Source organism: Oryzias latipes, chromosome 1 (genome assembly GCF_053564925.1).
Source record: "Oryzias latipes strain Hd-rR chromosome 1, Olatipes_Hd-rR_3.1".
Taxonomy (NCBI): Eukaryota; Metazoa; Chordata; class Actinopteri; order Beloniformes; family Adrianichthyidae; genus Oryzias; species Oryzias latipes.
This window is the reverse complement of record NC_136237.1, coordinates 12,383,196-12,403,403: the sequence shown is the minus strand read 5'-3', so window position 1 is coordinate 12,403,403 and position 20,208 is coordinate 12,383,196. Positions and strand designations below refer to the sequence as shown.

General features: G+C 42.9%; 1 protein-coding gene across 1 annotated transcript; it reads left to right on the top strand.

The window, feature by feature from the left end:
* Positions 1-664: 664 nt before the first annotated feature.
* Positions 665-18,395, top strand: hand2 (heart and neural crest derivatives expressed 2). The gene is made up of 2 exons (XM_004066127.5): positions 665-1,845; positions 15,655-18,395. The coding sequence occupies exons 1-2, from the start codon at positions 1,258-1,260 to the stop codon at positions 15,763-15,765; spliced, it is 699 nt and encodes a 232-aa protein (XP_004066175.1). The 5' UTR covers positions 665-1,257; the 3' UTR covers positions 15,766-18,395.
* The last annotated feature ends 1,813 nt before the right edge of the window (positions 18,396-20,208 follow it).

Here is a 20,208-nt window from a genome sequence, read left to right as displayed (position 1 = left end):
GTAGTTGGGATGGGGATGTGGCTTTTACTCAGGTGCAACATGTGTGGTTGGTTTTTTTTGTTTTGTTTTTTAAATATGTAGCAATACCTGCTAGAGGCTTGGAAAAGTTGTTTGAAACCATTCAAAAACTACTTCATGCATTTTGTTGAAAACATTTCTCACAAAAGAATGACTTGTCCTCCAGTGTCCCTGTTCTAGGATTTTTCTTCTTCTTTCCTGCACTTTTGGGCTGCTGCGACTGAAGCTACGTTCACACCACCCTCGACAACGCGCGTTCAAGCAGACTCTTCCAATGAAAATTCTAAGTACAGCATGTAAATCTGCATTTCCGACTTCCGCATTAAAATCTCTCAAATTCACACGGAGTTAAGATCGTTTTTGGGCTCTACATACCAAACCCGGTTCTGCAAAATAACAGGTCAAATTTTGAGCAATCAGGTACTTGGTAGTGATGTATGGATGGCGTCCCTTTCTATTCACAGAAGAGCCGATCATTTAAACGTTGGTCATGGAGGAGAAATTAATAAATGTGCGCGTCACATGCACTGTGTCCATAGCTTTATACTCCAGAGCGATTTACAGCCTAGTCTGAAAAAAAATGGTAGACTAAAACCAAGTCCTAGGTGGATTTCAGGCCATCATTTTCAGAACCGTCCCTCACTTCAAGCTGCTGTATGCTTGAACACGGTTGTTGGCGCGTCAACAGGACTAAGAGGGATAATTGACATTTAGGACGCACAAGGCTTAAGGGAGGCTGCAGCCGACCAAGCCAAGGCAAGGGCCAGAGGACTGCCATTGGTTTCTGGGGGTTGTGACGTCATTGGCTCCACCCTTCCACAAAGATAATGCTGCAAATCTCTCTCTCATACAGTTTTTTTTAAGATTCCCAGTACAACGACCCAATCTGGTCTTTAAACCCAGCGGCTGTGAGGCTGACAGGAGCAACATGACGCACGGAGAGAAGGAGGACTAGTCCAGTTTCTTTCGTAACACGTTCACTGCAAGGTTTGTGATTTTCCTTCAAAAAAGAAAAATAACAATGACTTAGATTCCGAAACTTTTTGAATCAGCCTGAGTGGGCCTCATAAGAGACTGAGTGAGTGTGCAGGATCTCGGTGTGAGGCCGCTGGCTTCCCTGCAGGAGATTATGCAGAATGCAAACATCTGGGCACATCTGTTAGCCTGCAGCCTCCCCGCGCTGCTGCATCCTTCCACAGCCTGTGATCGTGCGGCCTCAGGCCTGCGTTCTGTCTTATTATGAGTCTGGTGTCGGGATTCCCGCACCACCCCGCCATGCACCACCACGAAGGCCACCACTACTCTTTGCACGCGGCGGCGGCGGCGGCCGGGCGGTGTCACGAGGATCCCGGAGGCGCTCCATACTTCACGAGCTGGCTCATCAGCCACGCGGACATGTCGGCGGCTGAGTACGGCCTCGCGCCCGGCTACAGTCCTGAGTACCACGGGGGCGGTGGCGGCTCTGCGGGGGGCCTGGACCCCCACCACCATCACTACGGTGCCAGCGGCCTCATGCCGGGCTCAGTGAACGGGGCCGCGGCGCACCACTCACACCCACGCACCGTGAAGCGGAGACCCACGGCAAACCGGAAAGAGAGGCGGCGGACCCAAAGCATCAACTCGGCTTTCGCAGAGCTCAGGGAGTGTATTCCCAACGTCCCGGCGGACACCAAGCTGTCCAAAATCAAGACTTTGCGGCTCGCCACCAGCTACATCTCATACCTTATGGACATCTTGGACAAAGACGGGCAGCACGGAGATGCGCAGGCGTTCAAGGCCGACCTGAAGAAGACGGAGGCCCGGGAGGAGCGCAGGAAAAGAGACGCGGTAAGACTCACTGAGCGCAGCGCTCACCGCCGAGAGGAGCACAGTATTCCAGATGTTACTGGAAGCTCAGACCTTCTGAGAAAGAGGACTCACGCTGGGTTCCTCTGTGCAGCGCACGCGCAACAACCACCATGCACAACAAGACCCATTTAGACTCTAAAAGCTGTTAAAAATAGTGATTGTTATTATTAATATTATTATTATTATTATTAGTAGTAGTAGTAGTAGTAGTAGTAGTATCACAAGGAACTGGCTTTAAATAGACGACAGTTTAGTGGCAGCAAGAAAAAACAAAACTATTAAAGACATTTAATGTGTCATAAACAGAAAACCGAATTGAAAATAATGCATTTTTTCCCTCTTTTATAATCCAGTTTTGCTTAGAACCTATAGTTGAATTACTCGATGTAAAAAACAAAATAGAAAATATAGGATTTTTTTTGTTCTGTCGTGTGTTTAGACATCAAAACGTAAAAGAACGGAGACCTCTATCGATATTTCGTGACCCTATTTTAGTCCTATAAGTATAAAAAAAGCTGCTGCACTCCTCCAAAAACAAACAGAATAAAAATAAAATATTGTTTAAAAAAAAGTCATTCCGCTTTTCTGGAGGCTTATTAAGTTAATAAAAAGACTGCTGAAGCTGTAAAATCTTTAGGATCTGATGAATTGCAATTTTGCACATAATTATAACAATTTTTATTATCATATTAATTAATGTATGTTTATTCCGAAGCTTTTTTTTCCTGGATTTTCAGACATCTTTAGACCAGCTTGAGTTCGAACAGCCAGAGTTTTCAAAATAAAAGCGTCCGTGCAGCTGGAACATGGGACTTATGGCGAAAAAGATTTAAATAGAGATTTATTGAAGCAAACAGAACTCCATTGGAGCCCCGAGACGCCATCCTTGCCTCGGTGATTCAATAGCTCCAAAACGTTTAGCAGTCTTTTATTTCTTATCATTTTATAAGTATGCAGAATTAATAATTTTCTAATATATTTATTCCGCTTGTTCCTTTTTTGGGGGGAGGAAGGGGTGTTGCCTGTAGAAACTTAAATTAACAAACAAACAATTACATAAATATATAAACAATTAAATAAATACATAAGTAAATAAATAAATAAATAAATAAATACATAAGTAAATAAATAAATAAATAAATACATACATACATACATAAATTCAGTGAAAGACTGTTTTCGTCCAGTAACCATCTCTACAGACCTGTACAAAAACTGTTCACAGAATGGAGGCAGGAAACTTGCTTCCTTTCTCAGACTCAGTGGAGCCGGAAGAGGCCAGGTTCAGAAAGCAGACACGATGGCTTCACCCACGCAGCCGCGGGACCGTCCACTCTGCGTGGCTCCCGGTTCTGACAGATGTTCAATCACGAATGCTGCTCGGGATGAAATGAAAGTCTGGAGTAGTTGTTGATAAGACGGCCGTGTCTCCTCATCCAGATGTGAGCATCCTGTCAGTTTAAACACTTAAATGGCGTCTGCGTTCATGACTGCAGGAGGAGCTGCTCCACAGAACTGCTCTCTGCAGGCAAGCAAACAAAACAAAAGCAGCAGAAAAACGGAAGAAAATGTTCCTGATTGGTGTCTTTGGAAGGTGTGACAGAACACTTTCCCTGTTTAACTGCTGACACTAAACGCATCCACGTTTAAAATGAGCGCAAATCTTTCAATGAATCAACAAAAGCAGAAAACACAAAAGAGGTTTATTTTATAAGATAGGTATGGTATATATAGCAATAATGGAGGATCAATAAACAAAACACACAAATATAGTTTCGTGTTTTGTTTTTTACAACAATTCATTTTTTGGTGCGTTCATGGTCACATGGTAGACCGCTATACTTTCATGTGAGGAATTAGTCTACTTTGTCGTTTCTGGTTATTTTTGTAGCTTTTTGCATACTGAAGATTATATTTAGCTTGACGTGTCATCTCTGAAAGAAAAATACCAAACTCCAGCCCAACAACAGCTATGTGAAACCTTATAATTACCATGTGTATGTTGCTTTTTTGTGTTGTTGTTTTTTGCTGTTTACAGCATGTATTTTAGAGAGATTTCCGTTTGCTGAATGAGATAAGCTTCTCATTTCGAACCTGCATTACTTCGACTGATGTGGAGACAGGGTAACTTTTTCTTTGTGGCACTCAAAATAGTCTCGTTTTTAAAATGTTGCCCAAAGTTAGAGATTAAATAAATACATAAAATACCAAACGTTCTTAATTTATTTTTTAAATATGAGGACTTTATAGAAGCTTAAAAAAATTAAAGAATGTATGCTCATTTATGATTTTATAATTATAACATTATAACATTTTGGGTGTTACTTTTTTGTCAGTGATAAAAAAATAATAGTTTATTAGTAACTAACATATAAAAATATTTATAATTGAGTAACTTCCTAATTAACTTTCTTTGGACATTGTTTTCCTAAGGAAAACAATAAATCGTTCGACTTGATAGAAATAATACCTGGCTATATGTCAAACAATCTTTTTGGTTTAATTTATTGTTTGTTTCTCGGTATGATTTTTTTAAATTATTTATTTATTTGTGTCTTGTTTTTTTCAGGCGACAGTAAAGTAATTTTTATTTTATAAATAATGAAGAAAGCAGTTCTGGGGAGTGTTCTGACCCTCTTTCGTTTCCGTAGCGCACATGCAGGCACGCGGCGCAGCAGCGTTGAGCCAAGTGCCGCTTCTGACTTTCTGTGAAGCGCTAGTATAGAAATATGGTGTGTTTTTTCCCCTTTCGGTGTTTTTTTTCTTTCTTATTTTTTATTCCTAACTTGAAATTAACGGCGTGAAGAAAAGGAACACGTTTCACAAACGAATCTATTTCTACCAACAACAAAAAAGGCACAAACGTTCACAAAAGAACGGAATTGATCTCGGTCCTCTTTACATTTAGAGAAGCGTGACACCCATTTGCGCATCTTAGCCCGTCTCAGAGCGTTTTAGATTTAATGAGATGAGTTAAAAAATAAAAAATAGAACATTTGAAACTGACACCGAAATAATTTTATGACATCTTTTCTGTTATGTTTTTGTAAATTTTCTTGCTCCTCTTTTATAGGCTTCGAATCATTCAAGTGTGAGCTTCAGGTTGGTTTCTCTGGTGGGAGTTGTAGATCTGTGGCGACTTAAAGAAAAAGGCCCACACTTCTAACGGTTTGCTACTACAGACAAAAAAAAAATGAAACAGAAATCTCCCAGCATCCCTGGCTCCGCAGCCTTCAGGCGCAAAAGCAACTACTTTGTGTTTGTCTTTCAAGGTTCCTCACAAACATGGAATATGTATCAACTTTAACATTTGGGGACTAAACCAGATTAAATTTCCAACAAAAAATTGAGCTAAAGGAAAACATTTAAGACAGAAGGAAAAACAAAAAAAATAGATAGATAGATAGATAGATAGATAGATAGATAGATAGATAGATAGATAGATAGATAGATAGATAGATAGATAGATAGATAGAAAGATAGATAGATAGATAGATAGATAGATAGATAGATAGATAGATAGATAGATAGATAGATAGATAGATAGATAGATAGATAGATAGATAGATAGATAGATAGATAGATAGATAGATAGATAGATAGATAGATGATGGGTGGGTGGATGATGGATTGGTGGATGGGTGTGTGTGTGTGCAGCTACTGATGAGCGGTTTCCAGCTTAAGGCTGCAGAGGTTAATCCGTTAGTTGGTCTAAAAAGTTAGTTCAACTTTCTGTTGCCAGTCTGAAACTCACCTCCGCTACCCTGCACTGGCGCAGTGGTCAGTGTGGAGTTAGCCGGTTCTCCCTGTGCATATGTGGGCTCTCACCAGGCACTCCGGCTTCCTCGCACAGTCCAAAAAAATGCTTCATAGGTTGACTGATTACTCTAAAGTGTGTGTGTGTGTGTGTGTGTGTGATTGTGTGCCCTGTAACAGGCTGGCGACCTGTCCAGGGTGTACCCTGCCTTCACCAAATAGTAGCCAGACCAGGCTCTGGCAGCCCAGTGACCCTGAAAAGTATACAGCGGGTTAAGAAAATGGATGGATCTCCATAATTATTGCACACTCCAGTTGAATTTACTGAGATCATTATCAATATTGTCAAAAAGGTGCATCATTCTATTCTCCCCTGGAGGCTGTTTTAAAAATATTACCTGAAACTTGTAAAACCTGGGAGAAATCTGTTACTTTCTACTGTGCCAATTGCTATGTGAAAACTGTCAGTTTTACTATATGGAACGTGGAACGTTTGACCCCTATACATCCATTACAATGGGCCTGTGATTATTTTTACTTTATCCTATGTCAAGTAATTTTATTTTAAAGCAAGGTTCATTCACAAAAGCAATTCAGAGTAAAAACAATTCCTTTAGCAATTGTACATGAAGCAAAAACATCGCTAAAAGTTAGGTAGATTGTTTAAACTGAGACTAACTCCAAGAAAAAATAAATAAAATAAAACAACATTTTATTTCAGTTTAAATTAAAAATGCTTCCATGACGACATTTTGGTTAGCAGTGTGCTGCAGTTTTTTTTTCTTCTCATAACTACATGCTACTTTGCTTGTTATAACATACGCTCTGGGCTTAATCATAGAAAAAAATACAGACAATTTATATTTTATGTTGGAAAAAGTATGTGCGTCTCTTTATATGCAAAATCCATAAAGATCGAAACACAATAAGAATTTGGAAAAGGTTGGTACTACAAGACAACACGGATAGGTTGATGATGTTTTTCCATCATTTCAATTGAAAGTTAGTGACGTGATACTGACATGATGCTCCGTACTAATAATAAAGTATGCGGACATTAAAGACAGATTTATACTCAAACGTCAAAACTCCAAAACATCATAATAATAATGGATTGGATTTATCTGCGCTATTCAAGACACTCAAAGCGCTTACATTGTGTCCATTATTCATTCACTCCTCATTCATACTTGGTGATGGTGAGCTATGGTTGTAGCCAAAGCTGCCCTGGGACAGACTGACGGAGGCTGCAGCCCCTCACTGGGATCATTCATACACATTCACACACCAGTGGAGCCACACTGGAGGCAAGGAGGGTGAAGTGTCTTGCCCAAGGACACAATGACATTTTGGCTGGTGGGAGCGGGGATCGAACTGCCAACCCTTTGACCATTGGATGACCCGCTCAACCACCTGAGCCACTGTCGCCCCAATCATGCAATCACTGATGGGCCATAGTACTCATCTTTGCTGGGTTTTTTTTGCGTTTCATTTTTTAACATTTAATTTTAATTTCTAAAAATTTATTTTATTTTCCGAAACGTTTAATTTTTCTATCTTTTTTTTTTTTTGCTAAATATTTTGGTTTCTGGAATTTTGTTTTAATTTATAACATGTGACTTATTTGTTCTGCTTTTTAAATTGTCCTTGTAATGTTTAAAATGTTTTTGCGTCGGGTGATTTGTTGATGTGATTTGCACTTCAGGGCCACCGTACTCGTGAGGCACACTGTGTGATGAACACACACATTCTTTAAAGCAGAAATCAATCAGCTTACAGAAGTTCAAGCCTGATAAATGACACAGTCATTAATTTATTAATTAAAAAGTCTTTTTTAAAGTCTTTTTCTTAACCAGATTCCAAAAAAATGACATTTATAAATACATAAACAATTACAACTCCACACTTTGATGAGTCAAAGGACAATGGTTTCAGTTGAATGAACGCCCTTCAAACATGACTGAGAAATCAAGTGGTTAGTGATAGACTTTGGTCATAAAGTGCTTCAGTCTTAAAGAAAAACTGAAGCACTTTATGATCACAATGCAGTTTGATAATAAAGTGTTTCAGTTTGTCTTTAAGAGAAATTTAGCATTTGGTCAAAAAAGAACAAAAGTTTGCTCCTTCGACTAAACAGGATGGCAGCCTGGATGATTAGAAGCCTGTCTAGCTGGCAGAAGCCAGTTAGACAGGCCGTGGTGCAGCGGTAGGGCGGTCGACCCATGATCGTAAGATTGCAGATTCGAATCCCGCCTTGCACACCCATGTGTCGAAGTGTCCTTGGGCAAGACATTGAACCCCACCTTGCCTCTGGTGGGAGGTTGGTGCCAGTGTTTGGCAGCAGAGCCACCATCAGTGTGTGAATGTGTGTGTGCATGGGTGAATGGGACTGTGACTGTAAAGCACTTTGGGCCTTCGTAAGAAGGTAGAAAGCACTAAATAAGTATCCACCATTTACCATTTTGTTAGAGCTGGACTCATGCATCATTTATAGCAATAAGTTCATTTCTGCTTCTTGTGTGATGTTCTGTGAGAGTCTTTCTGAAACGTATCAGAGGGATTGGATTTTTAAAAAAGTCTGTTATGGTGAATATCATTTTTAGGTCTCATAAAATATTGAAAAAACTAAATCATACAGTTCATCATTAGGATTACTCCAAAATAATTGGCATTTTCCTAATTTTGTGCAACTCCAACAGTAAAAATCCTCCAAAATTCCTCAATACATTTATAAAAAATGATCTATTGTTTATTTATAATTTTAAAAAAGTGCAGCGGTTTTCCTGCATTACCTGCTGTCTTTATGTCAAATACTGACACCAGCTAAATGACAGGCAGACGTAAAAAATACATTTGGAAAGAAAATAAAGACACGTAACAAAAATGTTACAAACCTACAATAGTTGAAAAGAATGACATTATTAGCATGAGCTGAGTAATCAAAAGGCACGCCATGATCCAGGTGTTGCGCAATCATGAGCAACAAAAGTGTTGCTCACCCTGCTGCCTCCGCCCACGGCCCCTCCCCTTTTCCTTCACATACATTTGCCTCCTTTCTTTAAGACAAGAGTGCGTACAGCTGCGGGGGGCACCAATTCACAGGTTTTGGGCAATCCAAAGTTTGTGAAATAACAGATAATAGAAAACCGATAGTGGGACACATTTTTTTTTCTTCCAAGCACATGGCCCTCCTTTAAAATTGCGCCCCAGGCAATTGCCCGTTTTACCCGTACCTAAAACCGCAACTGTCTTTGATACAGATCAACTTACACATTTGGTCTACAATGGCACTTCAGGCCTTTTAATGATGGAAATCAGGATTTTGGTGTGTTTAATGTGTTCTTGTTGCATTTTCCTCGTAATTGAGGACATATATGAAGAAAGCATTTTCTAACATAAGATAGCATTTCTATGTATTTCTTTATTCAAACCATTGGGAATCAGGAGCAGATGAAAAAATGCTGTTTTGAAAAAGGTTAGTTGTTGCGTAGAAATTACACTGGACGGGCCACAAGCTTCCTGCCCGGCTCCATTTAAATAGACAAATAGATCCATGTGATATGGTGCCTCTGTCGGACTCCTCCCCCTCTCCTCTCCGCTTGGCTCCTGATTCATCCCAGCTGCGACCACTTACCTCATCACCTCATCCGCCTACTTAAGGAGTTCCAGGATCATCAGTCTTCGCCAGTCCGTTGCCCCTGATGGAAACACCAGTCACGAGTGGTCGCCTGAACCTGTTGCACTCTGGAACCTCCTCTGGTCTGCTTCCCCTGACCTCACCACGAGCCTCTGCCGAGCAAACACCCTCAAGAGACGAATCCACGCTGCCGACCCCGGACTCTGTGAGGACATCAACCAGTGACGCCACGGGCCGTAGTCTCTCTATCTCTGGACCTCCAGAAACTGTGCCTTACCTGACCAGCTACCTCATTAAATCTCCTTTCCTCTTGCCAAGTTACCTGAGCTCTGTGTCTCATTCCGGGTTCCAGCATCTGGGTCTCTGTCGTTCTGTAGCCATGACAGAACGGACTGGCCTTAACCCCGACCCAGCTGACCCGGAAGGGCTCAGATTAGCCGTATCGCAGCAAGGCATTATGCTCGGACGTCAAGCCGATGCTTTATCCCAGATGGCAGCAGCCCAGCAGGACCTTTTTCATCGCCTGGACGGTTTGACACAGACTTTGCATGATTTAACCGGACATTTTTCTCATGTTTCTTCAGTTACTGCTCAAGCCTCGACTAGCTCAGCTCCTTCCACTTCCGGATTACCCTCCGCTCATGAAAACATCCGGCTGCAACCGGAACCATTTTCCGGTGACGTAGAGGCCTGTGGAGGATTCCTCCTCCAGTGCCAGCTGATCTATCAACAAGCTCCCCGTCATTACCAGTCGGATCACAGTAAGATATCTTTAATCGTCAACTCATTACGCAATAAAGCCCTCCAGTGGGCCCAGGCTTACCTCTCCGCCAATCCCATAAGCCATATCACGTATGAACGTTTCCTCAGAGAGTTCCAGTTAATCTTTGACCAACCACGCAAACAAGAAGAAGCTACCCGAAGGTTACTGGCACTCAGGCAACGTAATCGCTCGGTTAGCGATCATGTTGTGGATTTCCGTATCCTGGCGGTCGAGGCAGGCTGGCCCGACTTAGCTTTGAAGGGAATATTCTACCAGTCATTGAATGAACAAATCAAGGATCATCTGTGTTCTCAACCGGAGGCTCAGTCGTTTGAGGAACTGGTTTCTGCGGCACTCCGCTCCGACGTTCGCTTACGAGAGCGTCAAAGAGAGCGAGCGCCGGATTACCAGCGTGCAGCTTCCATGATGTCCTCTGTCCCACACACAGTCCCCGTCACGTCTCCCAACCCCCTCATCTCTTCCAAACCACCGGAGGAGCCCATGCAGATTGGACACTCCAGATTGTCCGAAGAGGAGCGCCGCAGACGGCGCGAGGAGGGCGCCTGTTTCTATTGCGGAGCGAAGGGCCACATTGTCAACACCTGCCCGCTCCGTTTAAACACCCGAGCCCCTCGCTAGAAGACAGGCCGCGGGGGGTAACAAACATCTACCTGGCCGGTAATGATTTTTTATTTATCCCTGTCAAGTTAAGTTTAGACCTCCATGTGCAGGAATTACGAGCCCTGGTCGACTCCGGGGCCGAGCAGAGTCTGATCGACCAGCAGCTGGTTATTAATCTGTCGATCCCCACAGAACCCCTGGAAACACCCATCGAGGCTTCCGGATTGGGTGGTCAACCGTTATCCCGCATCACTCACCGCACCAAACCTGTTCTGCTCATTTCCTCCGGAAACCATCGTGAGTCTATACGTTTCCTCATCACTAAGTCCTCTCATACTCCCATAGTGCTCGGGTTTTCTTGGCTTAAATTGCATAATCCTCAGTTTGACTGGGCCCAGGGGACTATAATCAAATGGAGTCCATACTGTCTCGCTAACTGTCTTCTGTCAGCGCTCCCTTCTGTTCCTTCTCCTAAAACTGAGTGTCTTAGTCAAGTAGATCTCTCTAACATACCTCACTGTTATCATGATTTGAAGGCTGTTTTTTGTAAAACTAAAGCTAGTGCGCTCCCCTCTCACAGACCTTATGATTGTGCCATAAACCTATTACCCGGCGCTCCTTTGCCCAAAGGCCATTTGTTTAACCTGTCCGGACCAGAAAAGGCAGCCATGGAAAACTACGTGCAGGAAGCCCTCTCCCTGGGTCACATTCGACCATCCTCCTCACCCGTGGGAGCTGGGTTTTTCTTTGTTCAGAAAAAAGACAAATCCCTCCGACCCTGTATTGATTATCGAGATCTTAATCAAATCACCATAAAGGACAAATACTCACTGCCATTAATCACCTCCATATTTGACTCGGTCCAGAAGGCTCGCATATTTACCAAGTTAGATCTCCGCAATGCTTACCATTTGGTCCGAGTTAAAGAAGGGGACGAATGGAAAACAGCCTTTAACACTCCGTTAGGGCATTACGAGTACTTAGTAATGCCTTTTGGCCTCACCAACGCCCCGGCAGTTTTTCAAAGGCTCGTCAATGATGTCCTTCGAGATTTCATCAATCGCTTTGTTTTCGTTTATCTTGATGACATTTTGGTTTACTCCCACGATCTGGCCCAACACGAGCATCACGTCCGTCTGGTCTTGGAAAGACTTTTAGAAAATCAGCTTTTTGTTAAGCATGAAAAATGTGAATTTCACTCTACCTCCGTGCAGTTTCTCGGTTACATCATCGAAGCCGGCTGCATACGCCCAGATCCGTCCAAGATTGAAGCGGTTACCAACTGGGAACCTCCTAGCAGCCGCAAAAAGCTCCAACAATTTCTCGGCTTTGCTAACTTTTACAGACGTTTCATCCGCAACTACAGTAGTATAGCCGCTCCCCTTACACGGCTCACCTCCATAAAACATCCCTTTGTCTGGTCCACCAACGCTCAACAGGCTTTCGACAAATTAAAGCAACTTTTTGTCTCAGCCCCTATCTTAATCCAACCAGACCCCTCACGTCAATTTATTGTTGAGGTGGATGCCTCTGACTCAGGGGTAGGCGCAGTCCTCTCTCAGAAGGAGGAGAGTTCTGGAAAATTGAAACCCTGTGCGTTCTTTTCACGTAAACTGTCCCCCTCTGAGCAGAATTATGATGTTGGAAACCGTGAACTTCTAGCCATCAAACTGGCCCTGGAGGAGTGGCGTCACTGGTTAGAGGGAGCCGAGCAACCATTCATCGTCTGGACGGATCATAAAAACCTGGCTTACCTCCGCTCCGCCAAACGACTCAACTCCAGGCAAGCTCGTTGGTGTCTCTTCTTTGACCGTTTTCAATTCATTATAACCTACAGACCGGGCTCTCGCAACATCAAACCCGACGCCCTCTCCAGGAAATACAGTCAGTCCGAAAACATCCCGTCGTCCATCCTTCCTTCATCCTGCATCATTGGAAGTGTCACTTGGGATATAGAGACCAAGGTTCTTCAAGCCCTTGCGGGTAACTCTGACCATCCACCCGTTCCTAGGGGTACACTGTTTGTACCCACTCATCTCCGCCCTGACGTCATCACCTGGGGTCACACTTCCCGTCTGGCATGCCATGGGGGGGTTCACCGTACCCTCAATTTAATTCGCAGGAGATTTTTTTGGCCTTCTATGGGAAAGGACGTTCGGGAGTACATCTCAGCCTGCACCACCTGCGCCCGGTCTAAGACCTCATCCTCTGCTCCTGCGGGGTTGCTCCATCCTCTCCCTACGCCTAACCGTCCCTGGTCCCACTTGGCTATGGACTTCGTTACCGGGTTACCCCCATCGGCAGGTAACACAGTCATTCTCACTGTCATAGACCGATTTTCCAAGATGGCCCACTTCATTCCACTCCCTAAACTGCCCACTGCCACCGAAACTGCTGATATCATGACCAACCAGGTTTTTCGTCACCACGGCATCCCTGTGGACATTGTGTCTGACCGTGGCCCTCAGTTCATTTCTCAGGTCTGGAAGGCCTTCTGCACAGCCTTGGGGGCCACGGCCAGCCTCACATCCGGTTACCATCCCCAGTCCAACGGCCAAGCGGAGAGAGCGAACCAGGAACTGGAGGCAGCTCTCCGCTGCCTGGCGGCACAGAACCAACGGGACTGGTCCCAACATCTCGTGTGGATTGAGTATGCCCACAATACTCACCCCTCCGCTGCTACTGGGCTCTCTCCCTTTGAGGCCGCGCTCGGGTACTCACCACCTCTGTTTCCGTCTCAGGAACTGGATTTGGCAGTGCCTTCTGTGCAACATCACGTCCAGCGTTGCCAACGCATCTGGGCTCAGACTAAGGCTGCTCTCCTCCGCACCAAGGAGAGCAACTGCCGCATCGCCAATCGTCGCAGGGTGGTGGGACCCGAGTACCAACCTGGCCAAAGGGTTTGGCTTTCCACGCGCAATATTCCCATCCAAGCTACCTCCAAGAAACTGGCACCACGATTCATCGGACCCTATGTCATCGAGAAACTTATCAACCCCACCTGCGTCCGACTCCGTCTTCCTAAAGCTCTGAAGGTACACCCTTCGTTCCATGTCTCTCAGATCAAGCCAGTTCTGGACAGTCCTCTGTGCCCGCCGTCCGCTTCCCCACCACCCGCCCGGCTCATCGACGGCGCTCCGGCTTATGATGTCAACCGGATTCTGGACATCCGTCGTCGGGGTCGCGGCTTCCAGTTCCTGGTCGACTGGGTGGGCTACGGTCCGGAGGAGCGCTCCTGGATCTCCCGCTCGCTGATTTTGGACCCCTCGCTCATAGAGGACTTCTTCCGTGCCCACCCGGATCGCCGCCCTTGACCGCCTGGAGGCGGTCGTTGAGGGGGGGGTACTGATATGGTGCCTCTGTCGGACTCCTCCCCCTCTCCTCTCCGCTTGGCTCCTGATTCATCCCAGCTGCGACCACTTACCTCATCACCTCATCCGCCTACTTAAGGAGTTCCAGGATCATCAGTCTTCGCCAGTCCGTTGCCCCTGATGGAAACACCAGTCACGAGTGGTCGCCTGAACCTGTTGCACTCTGGAACCTCCTCTGGTCTGCTTCCCCTGACCTCACCACGAGCCTCTGCCGAGCAAACACCCTCAAGAGACGAATCCACGCTGCCGACCCCGGACTCTGTGAGGACATCAACCAGTGACGCCACGGGCCGTAGTCTCTCTATCTCTGGACCTCCAGAAACTGTGCCTTACCTGACCAGCTACCTCATTAAATCTCCTTTCCTCTTGCCAAGTTACCTGAGCTCTGTGTCTCATTCCGGGTTCCAGCATCTGGGTCTCTGTCGTTCTGTAGCCATGACACCATGTTCATCATTGTTTTCGTCGTCTAAGATGGAATCTGGCTCAAAACTGTTAGGCTGGATAAATCTGACATTGCTCGCCATTTTTGTTGCAATGGTAACGTTAGGTTGGGGGTGTGAGAGTTTGTAAGCTAACGGAAGTGAGTGTACACAGATAGCTGTCAATTATGGGTGACGGGAAGGGGGGTGGGGGTTGCTCTGTGCCAACAGTCCCTCTCACAACTCAGAGGTAAATTTCGGATGAACTGCTGCCGCTCTGGAGAAACTATGTCTTAGAAAACGACACAGGTTTTTGGATTTTGTCTAAAAACAGAATAATCATAATTAAAAGATGCCAGGGAATGCTGTCACAATCGATCAAAAGATGATTGCGGCTTGAATTACACATAGTGTGACAGATTCATAAATTAGATTTTCTGAAAATATATTTTTAATTTAATAAGTATCAACGGGAAGATATCTTTACTGATGGAATCATTTCCAAAGTTTCAAATAAAAAGAAGGATCATCTCAGTCAAAATAATAAGATGCTACCCTTAAATCAGTATTTTGTAATTCCAGCTTTCCATCACAATTTTTATTTAGAGGATATTTTTTGGCTTTAACATAAATAGGCTTCCATAGAAATCAAAGTAAAACTATTTTCATGCATGCTTGTGTGTGGTGTTCACCTTTACATTTGTCCTGAGCCTTTTAATTATAAAGTGCTTGTAGGTCATCACAGTGATCCCAAATTTCCAGACTTGAATCCCATTTGTTACATTTGAAGAAATATCAGAAAAATCATTGTGGTGATTAACAACAGATCAGATTAGGAGCTTTAAAGACGTTTTATTGGTCAAACATTTGTTGTTATCTGTCTCTTCTCAGTCAAAGTTATACTTTTGAAGTAATGGCTTATTTACATCAACCTTACATGCCTGAAACCCAAAGCCTGACTTCATTTAGTTTGGTTGGCACAGAATCCAGAAGAGGGAAGTTAGTAAATCTGGCAAAGATAATTTGGTTCAGGTACATTTTTACACAATAAACTACAAAGCCCTTGGCTTGTAATCATTATGTAACTAAAGGAAATTCTGAAATTCTTATTGAATTCCTAGAAGTCCCCCAAAAACTGCTCTGAGCTTTGCTTGGTTTATCCTAAAAAACATTTTCCACTCATTTGAGACTATAAGAATAATGCTTGTGATGTGTCTGCAGGTGGAGCTTCCCAAAGCAACGGCATCATCTTCATCTTCATCAGGAGATAAGAAAAGTAAAGGTCGGACGGGTTGGCCCCAGCACGTCTGGGCTCTTGAGCTCAAACAGTAGCATCTTCTTCCTTGCGAGTTGACGACATTCTCCTCCACCTGGGGCTCTGTCCTTAAAAAAGGGTCACGAACCAAGACTTGCACACGTTGACGTCCCACTTTGGAGTGCTTTGGTTTGGGTTTTAAATGAGTTAACTATGGACACTGTGCAGATCTGCTTGCTTGTCTGTGGTAAAAGGGAGCAACTTGAGATTTATAACCCTACTAAATATAATTACAAAAAGGTTTAAGCTGCACCAGAGGAGGATGCTGTGATACAGCAGTCCAGGTAAAATGGAGTGTGGAGTACAATGTTACCAGATGTACCACTGAAAGATTAATAGTCTTCATTCACACACAGCTGCACCACACAAGTGCAGTTGCTTTGGGTTAGCATGCTCTCCAACACTCATATGCAACACAAATGTACATTTTTAATGTAATGTATTTATGTGGCAGTTTGAAGGACCAACATTTTCTTTACAAGTAACAAACATTCAAAGAAGCCCTGGGTTTACTAAACAAAGATGGGTCCGAATCTTTCAGAACTGTAAATGTTAATGCAAGTGACAACATTTTCCTTTTTAAAATAAAAAACGTGTTGGGAGTTTAATGATTATTGTGGGGTGTAAAGATTATTGTGACCAGAATAAACCAATTGTTTACAGACTAATTTCAGCAAGCTGAACTTGTTTATAATGAATTCATTTTTAATGTGTGTGTTGTGCTGTGTCCTAATTAGTGTCCTAATCTTTATCTTTAAAGAAATCTATTCTTGTAATATTTCTCAGGAATATTGAGGAGGTTTTACTTGAATGTTGCCAGATTGTTGTTGCTTTTTTATTTTGCTCAATTAAAGTCCTGTAAGTCTTAGTTCCACTTGCTATAAGATAGTGGAAGAGCAAAATTTAAGGCTTTTAAGAGCGACTTATAGTGCGGAAAAATATGGTAGATGGAGGACATGGCATAATGAACACTTTCGTGTTCAATTTGACCTAACTAACTGCAGAAAACATTTTAGAGTGTGCGCAACATGTAATTCATAAGAAAAACACTTTAATACAAATAGAAATACAACCTCATAAAAAGTCAGTGCTGTCAGTTGTGTAAATATTGGTGAGTTAATGTGGTCAAATAACCTTTCTTTTAATAAAACAGTAAACTGTGACCAACTAAGATGAAGGTTTGTTAGTCGCATAAATCTGATACATGTTGATGTAAGTCCAATGTTGAAAAGACTTCAAGACAAACAACAAGGGTCATCTGGAGCCGTGATGAGCTCAAACTTTTTTGCTGCTGGCCTCTAGAAAGGAATGCAAAACAGCTCAGCAGGAGCCACCTCTGGAAAGTTTGACGGATCATTTTTCTACCTAACTGTGTCAGTCCTTGGCATTCAGTTTTTTCTCTCTGTAATTGTATAGTGACTTTGCTTTGTGTGAGTAAAAAAATCTCTTCCCTTTTACCTGTAACTTTACATTCTCAGCCCCCCCCCCCCCCCCCCCCCCCACCCCAAGTGCAGAGATTTGCTTGGTCTACCTTCTAATGTCTGTAAAAATACTTTAATCTGAAATTCTCAGCTAGTTGCAACGCATTGAGTGTGTAAGGATATAAAATCTAAGATACACAGTTTAACTACAACTACAACAAGCTAAATTCCAGACTTCTGAGGCAAGATAAGATGTTAATTACAACTCAGGTATCACTTCTGGGCTTTGTGTGCAATTATAGCACTCACAGAAATTTAGTCCCGTCACTTCAAAGTTTCTTTTTTTTAAAGCAAATGAAAATCAACATGGCTGAAAAATTAGTTGATGTTAAATAGCCACCACTCATTTTTCAGCATGGCAAACAACAATAAACTGATCAGTAGGAGGTTCTGTTAATAGTTAGCCTTACCTTAGGAGGAATACTCACCCATAGAGCAGTCAGTAATCAGGATAGTCTGATTACTGACTGCATAGTCTTTTAGCCCTGTTAGTCTGAAATCCTCTAGACTGAGAGCTGGACCAGACTAATAAACCAATAAAAACCCTAACAGCATACATACACGAACACACATTTAAATCATGAGACCACCCAGGGCTGATAGACCACCTGGCTGAGCGGTCCACCACTGCATGTTTTTGATCAGGAACTCTGGGGTGGACATAAAACCTGGTTAGAGGTGAAACACATAGGCATGTGTGTGTGTGTGTGTGTGAGTGAAAGAGTGTGTGTGGGGCCATAACACTGTCATACACCTCAACACACTAGCGCACACGTGGTTAATAATGGAACTTGGATTTTATGGTTGCAGTTGGGTATAGTTGACGGCATTTGTGTGTGAGTGATCCTATGGCCATTAGAGCGGTGTGTGACATTGTGGGGAGTGAAGGGCAGACAAGTGTGTGGATTTGGACCAGAAAGGAGTAAAAACACACCAGGGATTTTCAGAGACTATTTTAAGGCTACTTATCCAATTATTAGATGGTCAAATAAAAGAACTGCCATCTATTTCAGAAGTCCATGTTCTGAAAAATCCAGTCTATGACATAAAATCTTACGAAGACAAATCAAAAATGCAACAAAAAACTGACTCTTTGCGTACTGCTTTTTGCATGTTTTTTTATACCACTGTAAAATATTTTCCCCATAAAGCTATACAACACTTTTGTTCTCTGTTTGTTTCATTTGTTTATAAGGCCCTTCCCTTCTGTGTACATGCAGAAATAATTGGTCCCACTTCTGAATAATAAGCGAATTAAAGGACAGCTAGCATGAAAGGAAATTTGATTGTTTGTTTTACCAATCAGGAGAGTGACACACCACTGGACATGGTATGTTTCAGACATAAGAAAATGCAAAATGAGCTCCTGATTCAATGACGGTGTGCCTACCGTACTCCTTGGAATTTAAATCGCTCTGGATTATAAGTCGCAGATGCCAAAAATTCCATACTAAACAAGAAAAAAATCATTTGTAAGTCACACTTGTGGGTAAAATGTATTTTACAATATACAAAAACGGACATTTCATCTTTAAAGTCAAGTCCTGGTAATAATAATAATAATGGATTGGACTTTTCTGTGCTTTTCCAGACGCTCAAAGCGCTTACATTATGTCCATTATTCATTCACTCCTCATTCATACTTGGTGATGGTAAGCTACTGTTGTAGCCACAGCTGCCCTGGGGCAGACTGACAGGGGCGTGGCTGCCAGTTCGCGCCTATGGCCCCTCTGACTATCACTGGGATCATACATGCACATCTACACTGGAGGCAAGGAGGGTGAAGTGTCTTGCCCAAAGACACAACGACATTTGGCTGGTGGGAGTGGGAATCAAACCGCCGACCCTTCGATCATTGGACGACCCGCTCAACCGCCTGAGCCACTGTCGCCCTTTTAAAGTCAAGTGTTGGTAATGGACTGGACAATAATAGACTGAATATTATTTGCACACTTCCCTACCGTAACCGCATTTAACTTCATGAAACAGCAGAAATTACCTGACTAGTATATTAGTACAACATATGAGTATTTACAGTATTTAGATAACCATAACATGAATAACATGCTAACAAGTCAACTAAAGTTTTTATTTCACTTCAAATCACGAAATCCGCTGAATTCTTCTTCATCTGGCCCTTCTTCTTCTGCATTGCTGTCAGTAGCAAATGCTGACACACACACCTACAGTACCCTCTAGTGGTTACAAGTGGGAAAATAACAAACACAGAAGACTTAAAAGTCCCATATGCATCATACCTCAGGCCATATAATGCAAATAAAGTGACTTACACTCTAAAAAATACAGTACACGCTTTTGAACCATTACAAACATTAATGCTACTGGTATATCTGGGATTAGTAGTATTTGAATTAAAACGGCGTTCACATCATACACCAGGTTTACTAAATGTCAAGATGTTTTAGTGTTCAATGTTGGGAACGTGGTCCTTAGAAAAAAGGGAAAAAAAAGGGAAAGTAAACTAAAATCATTAGGAAAATCAAAGAAAAGTAAATTTTCTCTTTATGTATTGACATTAAATCTATTATGAAAGACTAATACACAATCCTTTTGGTTTGCATGGGAACCTTTGCCCACAATAACAGGGTACATAATGCTTCAGGTAAGAACAAAAACAGACCTTTTTGACCCAAGCAGAGACTGTAACTTTTCTACAAATCCTGATAATAAGCTCACCAGGCATACATTCTTCTTCACTCAGAACATAATTGTGTGATGCTTGTGGTTGCATTTAACCTTTTTCTATGATTTTACTGCATGTTATGCTGTCCATCCTATCTTGTGTTTATGTTTTGTTTTCCCTCTTTTTAGTGAAAAAAATGCCCCCCCCCCCCTCCAAAAAAACCCATTAACATTTCAATGACAGTGAGTTATGTGAAGCTACCCGCTGCTGAGAAAGTTGGATATTACACTAAAACCACATCCTTGGCTTGATGTTCTATCTAGGACAGGGGTGTC

What these genes read in the sequence shown, in the direction of transcription:
- hand2 (XM_004066127.5), top strand. Translation starts at nt 1,258, where the DNA reads ATGAGTCTGGTGTCGGGATTCCCGCACCACCCCGCCATGCACCACCAC. An exon ending in AGCGCAGGAAAAGAGACGCG is followed by an intron (nt 1,846 to 15,654) that starts GTAAGACTCACT and finishes ATGTGTCTGCAG; the next exon opens with GTGGAGCTTCCCAAAGCAAC.